The sequence below is a fragment of the Apodemus sylvaticus genome, chromosome 22 (assembly GCF_947179515.1).
Source record: "Apodemus sylvaticus chromosome 22, mApoSyl1.1, whole genome shotgun sequence".
Lineage (NCBI taxonomy): Eukaryota > Metazoa > Chordata > Mammalia > Rodentia > Muridae > Apodemus > Apodemus sylvaticus.
The window spans coordinates 24,012,512-24,034,338 of record NC_067493.1 but is presented as its reverse complement, the minus strand read 5'-3'; the positions used below and the strand labels follow the sequence as shown (position 1 = coordinate 24,034,338).

Below are 21,827 nucleotides of genomic sequence, written 5' to 3'. Positions count from 1 at the left end.
CTTTGCCACGCCCTCCCCTCCCCTCTCACTTCAGCCCTCCCCTCACTGGGAATGTGTGCAGAAGACAAGGATTTGCCCCCACCGTCCTCCCTGTCAGGCAATAACTGTGAAATCCCCAGGGGCTGGAGTTAAACATTAGCATGGGGGCAGCTCCTCAAACCCAGACTCTATGAAGGGTGACACACAGCTGCGTGTAGAAAGGTGTTATGACTATCTCACCTGTGGTTTAAATGAAAGGGCTAGTGGATTTATGTAAAATTTACTCACCACTTTTACAATATGGAAATGATTAAGTCACTGATAAAATATTTGCCTTCCAAGTCTAAGGACCTGAGTTTTGATCCCCAGGACATAGGTAAATCCCCAAGCTGGGGAGGTAGAAATGCAAACAGAAAAGATTTGGGGTGATCAGAACTTAAGTTTCCTCTGATCTCCCCCTGCAGGCCATGAACTCATCCCTGTACACACATGAATGCACAAACACATGCATACAGACACACAATCAGTTTTATATAGACTGTGCTTTCCTATAGTATGCCCCATCTTTAGAGTTACCAAAGCTGTAATCCAGTCTTGCATCTTTGAGGATATTAGGCACAAGTTCTGCATGGGCAACTAGTCCTGGCTGGCTTGAACTTACTATGTATATATACCAGTATGTCCTCACATATACAGACATTTCTTGTTTCTAGTACCACTACAGCTGACTTTCCTTTTTATCTTTTTATTTTTTTATTTTTTATTTATTTTTTTTAAAGTGTGTGTGTGTGTGTGTGTGTGTGTGTGTGTGTGTGTGTGTTTCATATACAGCAGCTTGACAATCTGGTATCTAAACAGTCCTCCAGATTAGCTAGCCAGTGAGCTGCATGGGCCCTTGTGTCTCTGCTTCCTGGCACATCACCCTGACCTCCTTTCTACATGGGGTGCCACCTCTTCTGCCCCATCCCACACCCCTTTTTTAAAAACAGTCTCAGTGGCCTTTGCAAACTTAACTCTATGTAAACCAGGCTAGCCTCAAAGTCACAAGAGATCCACCTGCCTCTGCCTCCTGAATGTTAGGATTAAAGGCAAAAGACACCATACCTGGCAACTGTAAACATATCAGCATCTCTGTGATACTCCTCCTGCCTGGCAGGTTTCTCATGACAGATATCCTTGTGATCTCTGGAGGGAAGTTCTTTGTGCTACAGATCGTTGACTTTCTGGGTCTCTAGTCTGTCCACCTGGTTGACTGTGTCTCAAGTGCTTGTCGTGTACAAAGTCTCTGACTTCTCCAAGAGCTGGCAGTGTTAACTGTGCTTTTGTTGCAAGGCACTCTGAGCAGGGGTTGGCACCTGTATCAGGATGCTCATGGGCAAAGCTTCTTCAGCCTGGGACCCATCTCCTGGCTCCCACCCCTCTGGCCTGTCCCCCAGTGGTGGCAGCCACTTGTGTTTTGATCCTTAAAATGAAGGCTTGCTTACTGCTCTGGAAAGGAAGCAAATGTGATTTGTGTCATCTGGCTAAAAGTGCCCATGAATAAATTATAAAGAGCTTAGGGTCAGGCATTGATTTACTGCCTGTTCCATTGTGAGTAGCAGCAGAGTCCCCTGCTTAAACAAAACCAAGTGTGTTTGCTTCTAGCTTATGTCCAGTGTTACAGTCTGTATTTGTGTCTAGTACGTTAATGTATGTTTGCCTTTCAGGTCAGGCAGACCTAATGAAACCATGTGCTTGCCTAGCAACACAAATGTTCTTTGACTTACACAGGGTTGTGTCCTGATGAACCAATCCTCAGCTACAAAGAGTCAGAGCTTTGTTTATCAAACCAGCTTGCTGAATGCTACAACAGCATGGGGCTGACATCCGGTTCACTGCCCAGTGCCACAGCAGTGTGGATGGGGCCTTAGCATGTATCCCTTGCAGCATCTCTTACCTGACTTGAATAAGCGGGGGCCAGTAAGATGGCTCAGTGGATAAAGAAACTTGCTGCCAGACTTGACAACAACTTGAGTTGGAACCCCAGACCCCCATGGGAGGAGGAAAGAACAGACTTCCACGAGTTACCCCTGACCTCCACTCTGACCATGGCACACCCACAATATATATTAAAAACAACAGGGCTGGAAAGATGGCTCAATGGCTAAGAGCACTGACCGCTCTTCAGAGGTCCCGTGTTCAAATCCCAGCAACCACATGGTGGCTCACAACCATCCGTAATGGGATCCGATGCCTTCTTCTAGTGTGTCTGAAGACAGCTACAGACAGTACTCCTATACATAAAATAAATTAAAAAAATCTTTAAAAAAACAAACCCAGCAGATAAATGTAGTAAGTGTGCTTTGAAATCCTGTCACAGCAGAGTGCATTCAAAGCCACCCTTTCGTGATTCTGTGCTTTGGCATCAAAGTTTGCACATAGGATGTGATCTATAGTTACAGTGACAGAGCCTTGGCTCCAGATAGGAGACTTTCCATTCCCTCTGATGACTTTTGACTCCAGAGATATGTCAGCCTGTGTGTCCATTACAGTGTTGTGTATCATGTACCTGTTAAAAGTGCATGCCACTTGTATCTGTGGGCAGATTGCTTGCCTTAACTGGGAAATGTATGTCTCCACACGTATGTTTCTTCTCTGGTTCCAGCTGACACTGAAGATGTCTGCATTGTGGAGAGATTGTTCTCAAGCAGCTTGGTGGCCATTGTCAGCCTCAAAGCCCCCAGGAAGCTGAAGGTCTGCCACTTTAAGAAGGGCACCGAGATATGCAACTACAGCTACTCCAACACAATCCTGGCCGTGAAGCTGAACAGGCAGGTGAGTGGCCCTGCGCTGCAGGCAGTTCAGATGGTAGAGCACGTGCCTGCCCACCATGCCCTCAAGCCTTGGGTGCCATCCCATCTGTAATGTCAGCACAGTGAGAGGATAGGCAGTGAGAGGATAGGCAGGAGGATCCAAAGAATGGGAGCCTCTCAGAATAAGGAGTGGCTGAGCAGGTGTCTCAGTGCTGAGAGCTCTTGCTCTATAAATGAATGGACTTGAGTCTGAATCCCCAGCAGCTGCATAAAAAGCCATGTGTATCTAACCCTAGCATTGCAGTGGGCAGAGAGACCCTGTCTCAAGGGAATAAGACAGGATAACTGAGCAGTGCAGGTGTCATATCTGGCTTCTAACCACTATTTTTACAGAAATATAGATCACATACATTAGCAAAATCAAGCAAGGAAACCAAGGGTGTGCTGTCTGTTTTCCGCTGTTCCTCCCTCGTCTCACACTGGGGCTTTCAGCTCGGAACCACTCACTGCTTCATTACCTCCATTCACTACGCTGTATTATGCTGTAGTGAATGTAGTAGAGACAGGGTCTTTATGTAGCCCTGACTGTCCTGCAGCTTGTTATGTAGACCAGGCTGGCCTCCGAGTCCCGGTGATGGGTCTGGCTCTGCCTCTGTAGTGCTGGGATTACGGTGTCCACCACCACGGCTGCCTCACACATTCGCTGAGCCGGACCCTGGGCTCCTCTCAGCAGCTCTGCTCAGGTAGTCCACATGTGATGGTGGCTTCGTCCCTGCCAGCAGGCTCCATCTGTCCTCGGGACACCAGTCTTACTCTCAGGTTACTGTCTCAACATCTGCTCCCTCTTTTCCAACTTTGAATTGTTAACTGTGACAAATATTTTTCCCCAAATCAATAAGACAAGCCCACACGGCACAACTTTGTGTCGGACTCTGAAAGTGTTTCCTGACAGTCCCAGCCTCAGCTTGCACCCAGGTAGCCGAAGAGCGTGTGGCAGCACACATCCTGTAGGGATAGGGGCCTCGGCAGCAGACTGTAAAGCCTCCCTTACTGCAAGAGCTAGAGTCCAAGAGGCAGCTTTTATTTTCTAAGGCAGTTAGCCAGACATGTGTCTCCTGGTTGCCTGATTAAACTGGGAATTGGCCCAATTATCCAGTTCAGCTGGAAAGTTGTGGATTTTTCAAGGTGAAGACAGAACAGATGGATGCATGTAACCCTGTACATGCTGACATGGAGTGTGTGCCAGGTCTCACAGTATCAACCCTGCCTCTCATCTAGAGGCCCCAGCGTCCTGTCTCTAAAATGAATAAGAACGGGACAGAGAGACCTGGAGAAATGGCTTCAGTAAGAGTGCCTGTTGCTCTTGCTCAGCACCTATATCACGTGCTCACAGGCACTGTAACTGTTGCTACAGGGGACCCAACACCCTCTTACGACCTTCTCAAGAACTAGGCACACACAATGTGCATGCATGTATGCAAGCAAACACTCGTGCACTTAAAACACGGTAGAACTGTACAGCAAAGTAGCCCGTGTGTACAGTGACATGACCCATGTGCTTTGGCTTGTATTTTACTGGTATCTCAGTCATCATGGGGTTTGGGCCTTGTGTGTAGCCTCACACATGCAAAGCATGAGCCTTTACTGCTAAGCCCACTTTTACTTTTTATTTTGTGATAGAGCCTCAAACATGCAATTTCCTGTGAATCAGTCTCTAGTAGGTGGAGGGTGGGCCTGTGCCACCTGATTGGGCTCACATAGTAGGTGCTGTTATCCACTGGCCCATCTCTTCAGTCCTCACCATAGTTTTCTAAAGCAGTTTGCTTTTGTAGATCTCTTCCTAGTCATCCAGACACATGCTACTGAATTAAGTCGCCCTGTGAGAATTCATAGTGCACTGGGCATATAAAGTTATGGGAGCTAATGCAAATGGGTCTAGGGTCTGACTGTCAGTGGAAAGGCGGCTGCACACACTTGCACTCTTTACAGTAGCCTGCATGGTGTCCTAGGGGTGGAGACTGTCTAGTCCAGGAGTGAGCTCAGGTGCTTCTTCATGCTTTGTTGTTTCTGTCTCTAGAGGCTCATCGTGTGTCTGGAAGAGTCACTCTATATACACAACATCCGGGACATGAAGGTACTTCATACCATCCGAGAGACACCCCCAAACCCTGCAGGTAAGCCATTGCTAGAAGAGTCTGAGTCTGTGAAACGGTTCAGTGTGTAAAGGCACTTAGCAACTCGTCCAACTACCCCAGTGTGATTCCAAAAATCCATGTTGTAGAAGAGAACTGACTTCTGCAACTTGTCCTCTGACCTCACTACTCGTACATGGTGGGCATGTGAACACACACGCACCAGAAGTAAATACAGAGGCAGAAAACTTTAAAGGAAGACCCCAGTTTGGGAGGCGTCATTTAAGGATACGGATGACAGTGGGCGGTTAGGTGGCTCAGCAAGTAAATGGCGCTTATTCTAAGCCTGACGAGCTGATGCTGCTCCCAGAGCTCACAGCGAGGAGAGAGTCAAGTTCTTCCAGGTGTCCTCTACCTAACGCACCTTGGTGCGCACACTAAACAAATAGATGTAGAATGATAGTGGGCGGTGGGAGTTTCCTCTCCGGTGTAGACTGGTCCTCCCTCCTGCCTCTGAGCTGCCCTCCCTGTGCGGCTGCCTTGTGAGCCTGTAAGCTCATTGGTTGGATGAGCTTTATTTAGCCCAGCATGCTGGTCATTCCAAACCAAAGAGTTTCGTTTCTGAATGACACCAGCATCACCCAAGGTGGCTTGGGATGGACAACTTGAGAGAGGGTGGGGAGAGAAAGTTATCTGCTACTTTTTAGTTTTGTTCTAGAAATGTTAACCCTGCTAACACTAAAAGGTATCCTTCTACACTCAATTTGCATTGAGTTGTCATGTGTCTCCACAGGCTTGTGTGCACTGTCAATAAACAATGACAACTGCTACTTGGCATATCCAGGGAGTGCGACCATTGGAGAGGTGCAGGTCTTCGACACCATTAACTTGGTGAGGTCCTTGCGTGGCTCCGGAGGGTGTGTTTTGCTGGGAAGGCAGTGGCATCCTCGGCTCAGCAGCTCCGTTTCTCTGAGGTTCTCCAGAGGTGGCAGAGCGTCTCTGGCTGAGCTGTCCAGGTCCTACACACAATGTGAACTTGGGTGTGCTTGTTGGCAGAACCCAGCAAACGGGGTCATCTGTTCTGCGTGCTGCAGTGTGAGCGATATTTAACAGGCCTGCCAGCCACGGGACTCCATTACTCTGGCTGACCTTACTAGTGGTGTCCTAGCAACCATTGCTACCTGATGGCCCTGTGGGCACAGGGCTCTTGTGTAACAGTCATGTTTTCTTTATTTTCAGAGAGCTGCAAACATGATCCCAGCTCATGACAGTCCCTTAGCAGCCCTGGCTTTTGATGCAAGTGGGACCAAGCTTGCCACCGCTTCTGAGAAGGTATGTCTGCTGTGGCCGGGTTGGGGACACCTGCCTGGTTCAGTAGTCTCCATGAACCCTGGTCACCTGTTCTCACAATCCAAGTTGCCAACAGGTTTTCTGTTCCTGGTGCACTGTAGGGGGCTGCCAGAGCTTACTTCCCACCTGCCTGAGGGAAACAACTGGTGCAGAGAGAACAAACGGGTTTCTGGTCAGCTGGGTTGGCCACTTCAAGCATGTCCCATGACTGAGAAAAACTGGTCATATGGTGGGGGGGGGGGGACGACTGAGGTCCACTTAGTCCCTTTAAGGACACACTTCCAGAGACTGGAACCAACTTCCTTTAAGCCTCACCTGGAAGGTTCCACAACCCTCCATCAGTGCCACAGGCTGGGGTTGTGTGACACACCGCAGGGAACGCAAAGATGGCTCAACAAGTGTATACACAAGTCTGTGTGTACACATGTAAGGAAGGGCAGGGTTGTGTTGTGTAAGGAAAGAACTGACCTCTGGGCCCCACATGTGCATTGTGGTACATACACCCACAAACACACACATATGCACACACACATAATAACAACAACAACAAAAAGAGCAAATGCTTGTTTGTGGCATAAAATAGGAAGCAATCAGGCATAGCACTGATACAAGAAGCAGGTAGTCTGTGAATTCAGAACCAGTCTGGTCTACACAGTGAGTTCTAGGCCAGCCAGGGACATAGTGGGACCTTGTCTCAGTCTCAAAAACAACAACGACAAAATTCACTTTAGCGGCTGCAATTTTTCTTTTTTGTCTCATTTGTCTTTTTGAGACAGGGTTTCTTGGTGTAGCCCTGGCTATCCTGGAACTCACTTTGAAGACCAGGCTGGCCTCAAACTCAGAGATCCACTACTTCTGCCTCCTGACTGTAATTTTTTTTTTGTTTTTTTTGTTTTGTTTTGTTTTGTTTTTTGTTTTTCCAAGACAGGGTTTCTCTGTATAGCCCTGGCTGTCGTGGAACTCATTCTGTAGACCAGGCTGGCCTCGAACTCAGAAATCTACCTGCCTCTGCCTCCCAGAGTACTGGGATTACAGGGGTGCGCCACCACCACCCGGCCAGCTGGAATATTTTTAAACATCGGTATTTTGAGACATTGATGTTGTGTTGTCTCTTATATACTGTTACTGCAGATAATGATGTGTTTTAAGTCATATAAATCTCAAGTACATGTGTGTAATTAACATAAGAGATTCCAATAAGATCTGTGGGTTAAGGGTGAGGTGCTTTGGAGTTCTCCACATTTGGCTTCAAGGCTGCTACTTTCTAGATCAGTAGACTGTCTTTAAGCAGTGCTATGGTATGAGCAAGAATAGGATAGAACATTGTGGTTGGTCTGTGGCAGCAGGGGGTGTGCTAGCCCTGAACTGGAGCTCGGAGAGGAAGCCAAGTTGCCCCTGGAAACAGAGGCATCGCTTATTGCTAGGTAGAATAATGTGAAGAAGGAAAAGCCGATTGCTTTGCTCAGCTAAAATTGTATTCTCTTCCCCTTGTGTCCTCTCTCTGACCTAGGGGACTGTGATTCGGGTGTTTTCCATTCCAGAAGGACAGAAACTGTTTGAGTTCAGGAGAGGAGTGAAGAGGTAAAGGGCGTGCACCTGGCTGGTCAGAGGTTCCCTTGGGTCTCAGGTTCTGTTACCTGTGCTCAAGCAAGGGGAGGCATGGAGGACGTGGGGACTCCAGCAGCTCACAGCCCAAGTTCACCTCCTGGGACAGGTCTCAGAAGGGTAAGACAAGCATTGCTGTGAATGCAGCCTGGAAATTCAGGGTTCGGGACAACAGCCACTCCTGCTGGACTCACCTCCTGTTTGTTCCTCTACCCCTGAGGTCCTGCCTATCTCTCCTCCACTGACAGATATCTTGAAGTTGGGGGTTTCCTCTTTGATAGGGTTTGCCTATCTATAGCATCCTGCATCTGTGCCTAAAACTCCCTCCCTTACTGTTGCTTAAGGCGGATGCAGGAGCTCAGTAGGATAGGACTAAGCTGTGGTGTCCGCTGGCTTGGCTGAAGCCCTTGCGCATCACAGTGATTGACAAGGTAGCATTGTGTCCATTTGTCCCTGGATCTCACTTTCTCTTCTTTAAATGGGAACACAGTAGAAGTATAACTGCCTCTCCAGGGCTTCATGTTGATGGATTCTGGGAAGTATTTAGGAATGCTTGGTTATCCTCTCGAGGGGACCTGTTATCACCTCTCTTTTCTTGCTGGGATGTCCACAGAGATAGAGCAGCCATGTTTCAGTATTGCCTTTACAAAACCAAGTGCTAGGTGTGATGGCCACACCTGTAATCCAAGCACTAGGCAGGGTTGTATGTTATATATAGAATATACTCTATGTGTGTGTGTGTGTGTGTGTACATATACACATATACACACTCTAGTAAGTATAATACAGTGTTGTATAGTATAGTATATAACTCTATCAATGTGGAGACATTGCAAACACTCTGGAAGTCCTCCTTCAGAGGATTAAGGGAAAATGTGTTTATTCAGGCTACGGGATATTTATGGCCTTGGAGACATGCTGGGGGATTGCTCTAAAATATCAGTGCTGTGCTGGCCCCTCCTGGTCAGACATTCTAGTGCCATCCTAATCCTTCTAAAATTGGTTCCAAGTAGCCACACATTTGGTTATTTGAAATCAAAGAAAAAATAGATTATTTAAAGACTAACTGAAGAATTTTTCCTGGCTGAGTGTGATGGCTCACACCTTTAGTCCCAGCACCAGGGAGGCAGAGACTGGAGGCTGAAGTGTCTCTGAGTTCAAGGACAGAGCTCTATAGAGAGACCCTGTCTCAAAATGAGGGAGGTTGGTAGCGGTGATCTGAGCACACTCAGGAGATAGAGGTAGGGGAATGATTGCAAGTTGAAAACCAGGCAGGTCTGCATCCTAAACCCCAGGCCGGCCGGCATTACACAGTAAGACGCTGTGTCAGCATCAAGAGAATTGCTCTTGGTTTTATCACAAGGTTTCTCTGTCCAGAGGGGATAGCCAAAAGGACAGAAAGACTTCTGTGGAGCCAAGTGTGTCAGTGACAAAAGTATTTCCTCTGTGGCCGGTCCCTGGGAAAGCACTCATGCCCCACCCCGCAGCTGTGGCTGTGTGTTCTGTGGTGGGGCTGAGGCCTCCCTCACACTGCTCCCACCCCACCCCCGTTCCTCAGGTGTGTGAGCATCTGCTCCCTGGCCTTCAGCATGGACGGCATGTTCCTCTCCGCATCCAGCAACACCGAGACAGTGCATATCTTCAAACTTGAGGCCGTGAGGGAAAAGTAAGTTGCAAAGACAAGCAAGCTTGTTTTGTTTTGTTTCCTTGTTTTGTTTTTTTGTTTGTTTTTTTTTTGTGTGTGTGTGTGGGCAGGGGTTGGTTTTTGTTTTTTGAGACAGGATTTCTCTCTGTAGCCCTGGCTGGTCTGGAACTCATTCTGTAGACCAGGCAACTCAGAGATCCACCTGCCTCTACCCCTGAGGACTGGGATTAAAGGCGTGTGCCACCAGACCTGACTAAATTTTTCTACCAGGGTTTGTTGGGAATGGGAAGCACTGAGGATCAAACACAGGGTCACCATTTCTGACTATAGGGTAGGCACAGCACCACCAAGACCAGCTTCAGCAGGAGACCTGTGCTGGAAGGGTTCTGAGGCACCAGGGTGCTGAGGCTTGAGGGCCAAGGGTGTCTCCTGGTCAGTACCTGTGTGTCCCACTCTGGGATGAAATCACAGCTCCAGTACTCAAAGGTCAGCAAGGAGCTGCGTGCTTCCATCTTAAACTGAAACAGATGTCCCTGAGACAGATACGTGCTAGACTGGGGCTGGTATTGATGATGGAGCCTGTGGCCCATCCAAGGGCCCACACTGTTAGACAGCGGCCTGACTCCCATAGGCGGTCAGGCGCGTACATGCTAAGGAAATGTGATGGGACTTGAGTGAAGCTGGAGTGTGAGGCGAGGATGGGAGCTGCTGCTCCAGGGCGAGCTCCTGACGGTGTGTTGTCAGAGCCATGGCCACTGGGCCAGAGGGCAACAGGGCGCTCTGTGCCTCCACAACCCATCTTTGTGGGGTGTGACCGGTGGTCAGTGTAGTTGTCAGCGAGAGCCCAGTCTCACCTTGTGATGGGGCCTCCTTCCAGACCTCCGGAAGAGCCCACCACCTGGACCGGCTACTTTGGGAAGGTTCTCATGGCATCTACAAGCTACCTGCCCTCACAAGTGACAGAAATGTTCAACCAGGGCAGGGCCTTTGCCACCGTCCGCCTGCCATTTTGTGGCCACAAGAACATCTGCTCACTAACCACGTGAGTACAGACTGAGTCTGCGACCCCACCCTCTGCCCATGCACACCAGAACCAGAGAACAGTCACTGCACTTGCTGCCAGGTTGCAGGGGTGTATGATCCTGTCCAGCCTGCCCAAGCCTGGGTTCCATCAAGCCCTCCGTAGAGCAGGACACCCATAGGCCTGAGACCTGGGCGGCCCTGGCATCCTCACCACAGAACCTTCTTTGCATTTTTCAGGGTGTTTGTGTTGGTGGAGACCATTAAGTCAGACAGTAGGAAATTGACATTATTTAGTGGGAGTGTCCAGGGACCAAGGTCCTGCTCGTGCAGCTGGGGTTGTTGCCATGGAGCACTGGGAAGCCCCTCTGTAAGACAAGTGACCGCTCTGCTCTGCTCATTGATGGTCTTTTCCAACTTGAATAGCTGCAAAAGCTGTAGTCCTGGTGTTCTGCTAACGTGGGCAAAAGCATGTCTGAAAGCCTTGTGGGCAGGCCGACCGTCAACACTCACATAAGAGCCAGATGTGCCCACATGTGCCTGCTTTCAGCACTAAGGGAGGCAGGGACAAGTATGTCTCTTTGGTGCCAGCCTATTATATCCAGGTTCAGTGGAATAAAGCCCGGAGTGGTAGAGCAGGTTATCTCACACCCTCTGGCTTCCCCGTGGCCATGCATAGATGGGCACGTGTATACACACACAGGAAAGAGAAACTGACAGCCACCCCGCTCCACCACGTGCTCTTTGGGACTCAGTGTGTGCTCACACCCAGGCCATCCGTGGCCTTGCCAGCTTCACTCTGAGGAGCCCAGGTACTGTGTTCACCTAATGTGATGACTGGTGGGTTTCTTCCTAGCTCTGCTGAGATGTAGGTTTAGTTACATACCTTTCGTGAGGAAAAAACATCTGCTTTCTGAAACAAAACCATAGCTGCTTTTCCTTAGAATTCAGAAGATCCCACGGTTGCTGGTAGGAGCATCGGATGGCTATTTGTACATGTATAACCTGGACCCCCAGGAAGGCGGCGAGTGTGCGCTGATGCGTCAGCACAGGTGAGGCAGGTGTGGGCGGTCTGCAGCTGCGGTCCTGTGGCGGGTACTGTCTGCTCATCCTTCCCTGAAGGCTGATGTGCTGGCTACAGGAGGCCATTCAGGGACAGGAAGGAAACGTGCCTGAGGGTGTGATGGTGAGAATTGGGTTGCTGCTTGGGCTCTATAGTGAGGTGTCCTCACAGAAGCCTGCTGACCCATCTCAGGATGCGAGTTGGGAATTCGCAGGTGGTGATTGAGATGTGTGTCGCTTCATCAGGCTTCCCATGTTAAAAGCAGTGTGGAAATCAGCTTCATGTTGGTGGGAGTGTCACATCACGCAGGAGCAGGCATCTGCGGCATACTAGTGTCTGCCCCCAGGCCATGCTATATGTATGTCCAACTGCCCTTCTGGAACAACTTGTTTAGTTTGAGATGGTTCTTGCTATGTAGTCAAGGCTGGCCTCAAAATAAGGGGAATCTTCCTGCCTCGACACCTCCCCCTCCAAGTGCAGGGATTTTGAGTGAGCCATCACCCTACTTGAAGTAGTGCATCTGACCGTGTTCGCTTACTGTCTCTAGGCTCGATGGCAGCATGGAGACGACCAGTGAAATTGTGGACTCTGCGTCTCACGACTGCCCCCTAGCAACACAGACATATGGCACAGCAGCTGCCAAAGGGGCCTATGTGCCCTCGTCCCCCACCAGACTTGGTAAAGGGCAGGACGCCAACTTAGAAGGTAATTGAGCACGAGCTTCCGGGCGCTTCCATCCCATGCTGTCCCTGGAGTTACTGCCTCCCATGAAGCCGGGGGAGGGGGGGTTCCTTCCAAAGCTTGTGAAAGCAAATTTATAGTCTTCATTTGGGGAGAAAGTCAGTCATTGTGGCCAGTGACTCCGGCTGCGTGTGAGCCCACCTCGCCTGCTACCTCCCTGTGTAAGCAGTGTGTCATGGGCAGAGGCTGCCGGTGCTGCCCCTCTCCATCATGCGGCCGACTTTCCCTAAACTCAAGAGGTGCTAGCTCCCTGTTGTGGGGCATCCTTTGAGCTGTAACATTCCCCAGTCAGAATCCCATAGAGCTCCCTAGTCACTCACAGAGTGCATCCGGCTACCACCATTTACTGTATGGCCTTGTGCTGTAGTGAGTAGTGCATGCTGGGAATGGGCAGCATCATCTGGCTCTGCTGGGCTGTAGAGGCTCCACTCCGGTCAGGTCTGGAAAGTCTTAGTGTGGCTGTGGCTCATCACCAAGTGCTGTCTCCTGGCCACAGCCTGTGGTCGCTGTGACAGGGTCAGCGGCTGGTCCCAGCTCTCTAGGGACCACTCTTCTCTCTCAGCCTACACAGATGACCTGGGTGCTGTGGGTGGCGCATGCCTAGAGGATGAAGCCAGTGCGCTGCGCCTGGATGAAGACAGCGAACACCCTCCCATGATCCTCCGGACTGACTGATCCCGACCTGTGAACTCTGGCCCAGGAGCAGACGACACTGGCCTGGCTGAGGACTTGAGCACTGCTGCTATGAACTTTGACCTGAATTGAGGGAGAGGATGGCAGAGACTTTAAAGCAAAGAGATTGTAGTTATAGCCTATCCATACTGTTGAGAAAATACAGTTTTCAGTTCAGTGACTTTAATCCTGCTTATGAATTTAGCTTTTTATTTTCTCTTTAATTTTTTTAACCTTTTTTTTTTTTTTGCCAAAATTAACTATTTGATGAAGTCTGTGGAGTCTCCTTGCTTTGCATGTGTGAGGTGCCAAGCCAGCATAGGAGGGAGAGCCAGTGGAGCGGCCACTCCACAGCAAGCCACAGTTGTCAGGTCTCATGCCAGGGTATGCATGAAGAAGTGTCTGCCCACGTGCGGTGATTCTGCAGGGACAGGGCCCGTGTGCCCACCGAGACCAGCCAGGGCAAAGGTGGACAGTGGCCTCTGACAGGAGTCCTCTTGCCCTGCTGCCTCACCTGGGCCATTTTCCCTCCCAATTTATTAAACTCTTTCCAGACTGGATCATTCTGGGAGTAGCTTCCTCCACGGGGACTATTGTTTTGGGTCTTAGTCTCCACGGGGATCTTGAGAGGAGAGAGGCAGTTTCTGCTCTCTGTGCCTTCTCTTCTGACAGGTGAACTTGGCAGCCTGCCGGGGCAGCCTGGAGCCAAGGAAGGTGATTTCGTCAGTGTCTTTAAATGCTCTGTCTCCCACTGTCCCCATCCATAACTGTGACTTGGTTTTATGTTTTTGTTTTTAAAGGAGAGTATTGCTACTCCAATTCCTGAAAAAGCACAAAGGTGTAAGAAAGATGCTACGTCAGGTGTTAGTCTCTGCTGACCTGAGCGGTGCTGTCTGCCAGAGGCTCTTCTCCCTCCCCAGAGATAGCAGATAGCAGAGAGGCCCCGGGGTGCCGCAGGAGACTCCCTCCCTCCCTCTCTCCCTCCCTCCCTCTCTCCCTCTCTCCCTCCTGGGTGATGTGCCTTTTCTTTTGGAAATGAGGTCAGATGTCAGTGCTGCCCTGCACCTATCTGCTTTTGATTGGTGTCTTTGGGTAAAGTATGGGCTCTCACTACAACTCAGGCTCTGGAACTCACTGTATCGCTCAGACTGGTCTCAGACTCACAGCAGCCCCCATGCCTCAACTTCCTGAGAGTTGGACCAGGTACCACTGTGCCAGGCTCCTTTCTCAGCTCTATAGAATAAAAAAATCTGCATTCTAAACAACAGACCCTAACAGTGGAGCCCGGGGGTGTGGTATGTGGCTTCTGCATGAATATGACTTTAGGTGCAGGGCTTTTGGAGCAGGAAATCAGGATACTATCAGGGTACTCGGTTAACCCAGCTCAGGTCAAGCATCTGGACAAGAAGGACTGCAGGTAGCTGCCTTCAGGCCAGTGTGATTATGTCTCGGAGAGTGTTTCTGCAAGGTACCTGTAGCTAAATCTGCTGAGGTCCCCTGATCTTGCTGTTCAGAGGATAGCTAATCACATGAGTGTGGTTTGAGGGATGCCCACTGCTAGTTCCTGCTGCTGTTGGCACCTGACCCTGGAGCATCTGAGGAGCCAAACTGGATAGCTTGTGAGGCAGGGTGAGGCTGGGTGTGCGTGAGTGTCCTGGACCCTGATAACATAGGACCCCAACCCATGGTCTGGTTCAGTGAGTACTTTACTGGGAGACTAAAACTGGCCTTCACAGGACCAAACACAGCCAGCGAGTGCTGACAGGAACAGACTATGGGAAGTGCACAGGGCTGGCTGATTGGGAGCTGGGGTTTCCTGGAACCAAAGAGTGTGACTGGGGAGGTAGTGACCTTGGCCTTGTACACTGTGGGTGTGGCTGGCACCCAGCTCCATCTGAGGTTTCCTCTCTTGGGAGTTGGTATTCCAAAAACATGTTGGAATTCCTTTCTCCCTTTTCACCTGGGTTTCCTCACTTGAAAGTTTGGTCAGAAAAAGCCTCTTTGGGGGTCTGGGCTGTGCCTTCAGTGGTCTTGCCGGGCTGGGCAAATTTGGCAAGCCTTCCCCTCTTGGGACAGATGTGCACAGAGGTTAGAAAAGCAAAGGAGAAAGCTCTGCTGACCTCAGGCTATATCCGTGCACCACTGAGGAGCTGGCTGAGGTTAGCACGCACTGGTGGGATACAGTGGTGGAGCCAACTGAGAAACTGAGTCAGTAGATACACACTCGAATAAGTGCTGGCCCCCGGCCCCACAGCGGTGGCTAGTTTTAAGATTTTACTCCAAAGTTAAGAGAAAATTTTGGAGGTGGCACACACCTATAATCCCAGCAGTCAGAAGAGTGAGGCAGGAGGATTGCTGTAAGTTTGAGGCCAGCCTAGACTATGTACTCCTGGGCAAGCCTGGCATACAGAGCGAGACCCTGTCTCAAAAAAACCAAAGGATGATGACTTTAAAAAAAAGACAATGGGGAATGGGAGTTTGAACCCCCCCCCCAATTTTAAGATTAGTGTGGATTGGGACCAAAGCTTTTGTATTTTCTCAAACAGTGAAAGCAAGAGTTGGAGTCCCTTGTCCTGCCTACACAAACAGCATGAGCTAGGGGCAGGTCTGAGGTTGGACTGTAGGAGAAGAACCCTACCTCACAGGGCTGTTGTGAGGTGTGTGAGGGGGTGTCCTGTGAGCACCCAGCGCTGGGGCTGACCAGCAGTGGACTCCAATAAACACTAAAACTGAAACCCCACGGAGTAAAGTGCATGGTTTTTGTTGAGCTCTGCTCTCTGCCTACAAAGCTAGGTGGAAGACAGTCTTGCATTGGAGGATCTGCGGAAGTATGCCCTTGGTCTTGCTCTGCTCCGCAGTACAAAGAGAAAGAGACCACGCATGGGTCTGTCTTGGAGGCCGGTGATGCTGAGATACCCCTGCTGGGCCTCAAGCATGGACCACAGGCCACAGCAGCAGCAAATGCCCTGCCTAGGCCACCTGTAGCTGCCCAACTCTGCCCTCTTGTGGACGCTGGAGCTTGAAGGCTGAGACTCCTGCCAAGTCAGCTTGGAGATGGGGCTCGACAGCAGGTGTGCCGCTTGGAAAAGACTAGAATGTTTTGGTCACAGCTCAGCTGAGGCGAGGAACGTGTGCCTTGCTCAACTACACCCTCTGGTTCTTTTTGTTTTATTTTTGAAATGATCTTACAATTTAGCCCAGGCTGCACTCAGACTTAAGATCCTGCTGCCTCTGCCTCCCTTGTTCTGGTACCACAGGCACAAGGCAGCACATTGGAGCTTTTATCAAGATAGTGACATAAAGATGTGCTCCTCAGGCTCCTGACCCTCTGCATGCTAGCGATGACTGGATTACTTGTTGGGAACATCCCGTATCCCAGGTGTGAGGAGAGCTGGTGGAAGCCCGTGGTGGCCCGTGAGAGAAGTGTGTCCTGGAGGATGAAGCCTGTTGGAAATGCACACCTAAGAGCTGCTTGCCGAGCACAAGGGATTTACTGTTGTTGAAGTTCTTACCCCGCCTGTAATCCCTGACCTGTCTTATATACTGTTTGTACTTTGTGGGTTTGGGGAAAGCCAAGGGGGAGAAAAGGAACAATTGCTCTGGGTTTGGAGGCCAGATCAGCTCTTCTCTGGTGTCTGACAAGGAATATCTCTTGATTTTGAAAAATTAAACCTTTTTCAAGCTCGATTTAAGGGAACTGTTCCGATCCCTTCCCTCTGTCTCATTCTGTACTGAGATGTGCCTGAAAAGTATTCATTTTTACATTCCTTCAAGGTAAAGGTATTTCAGGTATTGTGTGTGTGTGTGTGTGTGTGTCTATCTGTCCCCTCGCCCCCTCTCTCAAAGCCACAGAGATTACAAGTCCCCGTATCAGAGCTGGGTAATATGGTACATGCCTATGATCCCAATATTAGGGAGGAGTCAGAAGGATCAGAAATTTCAGGACACCCTCAGCTACACAGAGTTCAGTGCCAGCCTGAGCTGCATGAATACCCTGGGTCACCAGACAGCCATGGTGCACACCTTTAATCTCAGCACTTGGGTGGCAAAAGCAGATGGATCCAGCCTGATCTACAGAGCGAGTTCTAGGACAACCAGGGCTACACAGAGAAACCCTGTCTCAGGATAGTGGGGATGCCAGGGTGGGGGTGGGGGGTAGGCAGGGAGATATACTATCTCAATGGGCTGAAGAGAATGCAGGGGTTAAGAGCATTGTTGGCCCTTCCAGAGGACCCAGGTTTGGTTCCCAGCACCCACATGGTAACTGACAACTCTACAGTCCAGGGGATCTGAAGTCCTCTGTTGGCACCAGCCACTTATGTAGTAACCATGCATACATAGAGACATTAACACCTATTTCTAAAAATGTCTTAGAAATGGACTCTGGTGAAGAGTGCTTGCTGCTCTTGCAGAGGACCTGAGTTTCCCCCCAGCTCACAGCACCTGTGTTGTGATTCCAGGCCCAGAGGCTTACCCGGACTCACACACCACTACACACACAGTTAAAAATAAAAAAAAGTAAATCTTTATAGGTGGGTGGGGCTAGAGAGATGGCTCAGCACTTACTGTTACCTGCAAAGGACCAGAGTTCTGTTCCCAACACCCACATTGTGACTCATAACTCCAGGCCCTGGTGGTTCAACACCCTCTTGTAGCTACAGAAGGCTGTGCACACATGTGCACAGGCATACGTGGAAGCAAAGCACCTATGCACTTAAAGGCCACCATGGGCTATGTCATGTGTTCAAGGCCCTGTCTTCAAAAATCATTGGGATAGCTCAGCAAGTAGATGCTTTAGTGTGCAGGCCTGACAACTTGAATTTGGTCCCTACAAGGCAGGAAAATGTGACTACTGCAAGTTGTCCTCAGGTGTCCCATGGACCACACACAAACATAAAATTGTTTTAATGTTTAAAAGACCACACCAGTAATAAGCTGGACCCAGGGTGGAATTACTACACCTGTAATTCCAGATACTTGGGAGTCTGAGGCAGGAGTATCGGAAGTTCAAAGCCTTCTGGAACAGCATAATGAACCTGTTTCACAGAATGATGAGGCTAGAGAGCTGGCTCTGTGGTTAAGAATGGTTGCTGCATTTGTAGGGTTCCAGAGTTTGGTTCCCAGCATGCACGTCAGGTAGTTCACAACCACCTGTGCCTCCACCTCCAGGATCCAATGCCCTCTTATGAACTCCGAAGCCACCTGCACTCACCCACACAGACCATATAAGCCACATGCACACACATGTACACATACACACAACTTGAAAAAAATCATGTTGGACGCATGAAAAAAACTGGACCATATCTCTGTGGTAGAGCTCATGTCTAGTATGTGTGAGGTCCTGGGTTCGAGTCTTGCTACCATCAAAAGAACAGTACTGAAGAAGGCACCAGAAGCCTCCCTGATGACTCTGTCCAGGAAGAGCCCCTAATAGCTCTGAGACCCCGAGGATCTCCAGCCACCCTTGCCCTTGCACTAGAGCGTCCATGTGCCATCAGTGGACTCCCAGCTGCTCCAGCAAGGCCTTGCAGTCCACTCGTGTCCCAGAGCGCGTCCATATTCATCACACGGCTTCCCCCACAGGAAAAAGTGACACTCACAGGTCGTCAGTCATCTGTGTAAATTTACCCCCAGACAACTAATAAAAGGGATTTGTCTTAAGATACTTGCAGGAGCTGATGGGGCAGCTTGGTGGTTACAGCATCCTTTAGCCTTGCAGAGGACCAGGCTTATGCTCCCAGCACCCTACATGGTGGCAAAGGGCTGTCAGTTCAGTTCGGAGGACTGCTCTCTAATGGCTTCCTCGGGCACCATATGCAAGTGGTGCACGGACAGACAAATAGGTGAAACACACACAAAATAAAAAATAAATGTTTAAAAAATAACGACCAGTGGGATGGCTCAGTAGGTCAAGGCACTTAACCCCAGGAGCCACACGAGAAGAACCGACTTCAGCATACCGCCATGCCACGTGTGCAGGCACACACAAAGGTCATAACATTTTGATGAGTTAAAACACACATCTGGAAATAGACATGCCCCCAGGCCAGGGCTTGTGTGCTCATCACAGCCCATCCCTGGGGTTCTGTGAAGGCAGCCCTCCCTGCTGATTGTGACTGACTCCAGAGTGTCATCTATAGTCAGTGGAGGCACTGTAGGAGGCAGCCTGTGAACCCCAGGGCCCCAGGCAGGACTGGCCCTGCTCTTCCCTCAGCCACTAGATGGCACGAGTCTCATGACTGACTGTGTCTGTGGGACCTGAATTGCTCTTTAGGGGTCCTCCAGCAGGGTGGAGGGGGTGTCCTTGAAGCTGACCAGTTAGACTCCAGGATCCTCAGTGGGAACTGGTCTCAAAATTCCAAATGGAAATATGACACATTAAAAAAAGAACCCTCCATTTTTAAAATATTTATTTGGTGTTTACACCATACAGTGAGAATGTCTCTCGCTTAGATGCTCATCAAAGGTGTGCTTCTGGGGTACTTTGTCCTCCAAAGAGAGGTGGGGGAGACAAGATACCAGTGCTTTAGTTGGTATGAAATGCCCCATAGACTCAGCACTTGATCCCCAACTGGTGGCAGAGGTAGAAGAATCCTGGGGCCCATCCCAGACAAGGAGAGAAAGTCACTCCATGGAAACCCAGGTATAGTGTCTGGTAAGAGTGGATCTAAGGACTCATTGCCCAGGAAAATAGAGGATACTGAAAAAGAGCCACAGTGCCAGTCAGGATACCGCTGTCTGGCCTCAAGGCTGCCATCCTAGGATATAGACCACAGTGGATCCAGCAGGAAGCCAGACTCCTGTCTCATATGTGGCTGGAAGACCATTGTTGACATATCACCCACACTGGCCCAAAGCCACCCAACGACAACCTCTAGGACCAGGCTGACAAATGGCCATCACGAGACAACCCCAGCTGGGCCCTGTGTCCATCCCTCCTTCCTTCAGGTGGCTTCTTGTCAGCAGGCATTATTTATGCCCTCAATTACATCCGCAGATGAAATGTGGTGTCTGTGGCCAGCCAAGTCGTTCATCTGCTTCAAGGAGGCTCAGCAGGCAAGGCTTGGGGACCATAATGGATGCTGTGTCCCAAGAATGAGACCTGATCTGTTCAAGCAAGCCCTGTGCTGCCTCCCCGGAAACACCTGCTCCTTTTAGATTTCACTTTCTTCTCCTTGTGCCTTGAACAAGTCCGAGGGGCGGCCCCTTGCTTCCATCTCTGAGGCAGGGCTCAGCTTTTGGGGTGCTGGAGTCCCACAGATAGGAGTCAACACTGTCCCATGTGCAGGAAGTGTGGGTTTGTTTGTCTGTCGTGTAATCCTGGGGACTGAGCTCAGGGTTGCTTGATGCCTTTTTTATGTTATTTCTTTTGTTTGTATGGATAGGTGTGGGTGCACAGGTGTGTGGCACACACACACACACACACACACACACATGCACAGGCACTTGGAGATCTGAGGACACTCGTATCAGTCCTCAGACACCTTCCACCTTTTATTTGAGATAGAATCTCTCATCGGCCTGATCTTCACAGGCCAGGCTAGCTGGCCCGAGAGCTCACAGCAATCCCCTTGTCTCTGTGCCCATCCCCCTCTTCTAGAAACCCAGGGACACATCACTACGCCCTTTTACTAAGGTTCTGAGGATCTGAATTCAGGTCCTGGTGCTTACAAGGCAACACCAACTGAGGAGCAACTAAGGCATCGCCCTGAGCCCAACACCTTTTAAAAAAGGTTTTCATTGTTGTTTGGATTTTTGGTTTTCCAAGACAAGGTCTCTCTGTTTATTCAGCCCTGGCTGTCCTGAAACTCCTTTTGTAGACCAGGCTGGGCTCGAACCTGCCTCTGCCTCCTGAGTGCTGGGATTGAAGGCGTGCCACACTACACTGGGCTGTTTTGTTTTTTTGACAGGCTCTCTCTCACCATGTAGCCCGGAGGTACCTGTAAGGTTTTATGTAGACTGGGCTGGTCTCAAACTCATGGCAATCCTCCTGCCTCTCACTGCCACCCAAATGCCAGAACTACACGTATGTGCCACCATACCCAGCCTCTCGGTTCCAGAACATCAGGTCTGCACTGGATAGTGCAGACATTTTACGTCACTTTACGTCAGCTTGGCACAGCTAAAGTCACTTGGTCAATTAGTGATTGATGGGGAGGGCTCAACCCATTGTGGGTGGGGCCATCCCTGGGCTGGTGGTCCTGAGTCCTATAAGAAAGCAGGCTGAGCAAGCCATGGGGAGCAAGTCAGTAAGCAGCAGTTCTCCATGGCCTCTGCGTCAGCTCCTGCCTCCCAGTTCCTGCCCTTTGTGAGTTCCTGTCCTGGCTTCCTTTGGTGACTGACTACAATGTGGAAGTGGAAGCTGAATACCCCACTCCCTCCCCAGTCCTGCTTTTGGTCATGGTATTTCATCACAGCAATAGAAACCTCAACTAAGGCATTGTTTATGCTGCCTGTACATGGGTATGTGTATGCATGTACACACATGTGTGTAGGATGAGTGTGTACATATGTATATATGTGTATAGAAGTCAGAGCATCCTTGGGTTTGTTTGTTTGTTTGTTCGTTTCTTTAGGATCTCTTGGTGGCTGACCAGCAAGTCCCAAGAATAAATTTGTCTCAACCTCCTGGGCACTGGCATTACAACCATGTCTAGAGGTGTGTGTATGTGTGTGCACATGTGTATGCGTGCATGTGTGCCCACAAGTATGTGAGCCTGTATACTACCATGCACATGTAAAGGTCAAAGGATAACGCCATAGAGTTGATTGTCTCTCTCCACCTTTATGTGGGAAACTCCGGCCACCTTTACCTGCAAAGGCAT

The 21,827-nt window shown here is 49.8% G+C and overlaps 1 protein-coding gene across 2 annotated transcripts in view; it reads left to right on the top strand.

Moving 5' to 3' along the window:
• The window catches only part of Wipi2 (WD repeat domain, phosphoinositide interacting 2), a 32,916-nt gene extending 17,182 nt beyond the window's left edge, over window positions 1–15,734 (top strand). For both annotated transcript variants that reach the window (XM_052167578.1, XM_052167579.1), the window contains exons 3-12: window positions 2,624–2,793; window positions 4,849–4,945; window positions 5,697–5,794; window positions 6,143–6,235; window positions 7,764–7,834; window positions 9,417–9,524; window positions 10,381–10,545; window positions 11,468–11,575; window positions 12,134–12,291; window positions 12,890–15,734. In XM_052167578.1, the coding sequence (XP_052023538.1) occupies window positions 2,624–2,793; window positions 4,849–4,945; window positions 5,697–5,794; window positions 6,143–6,235; window positions 7,764–7,834; window positions 9,417–9,524; window positions 10,381–10,545; window positions 11,468–11,575; window positions 12,134–12,291; window positions 12,890–13,002 (1,181 nt within the window). In that variant the 3' untranslated portion in view covers window positions 13,003–15,734. The remainder of the gene's footprint in view (window positions 1–2,623; window positions 2,794–4,848; window positions 4,946–5,696; window positions 5,795–6,142; window positions 6,236–7,763; window positions 7,835–9,416; window positions 9,525–10,380; window positions 10,546–11,467; window positions 11,576–12,133; window positions 12,292–12,889) is intronic.
• Window positions 15,735–21,827: the final 6,093 nt, after the last annotated feature.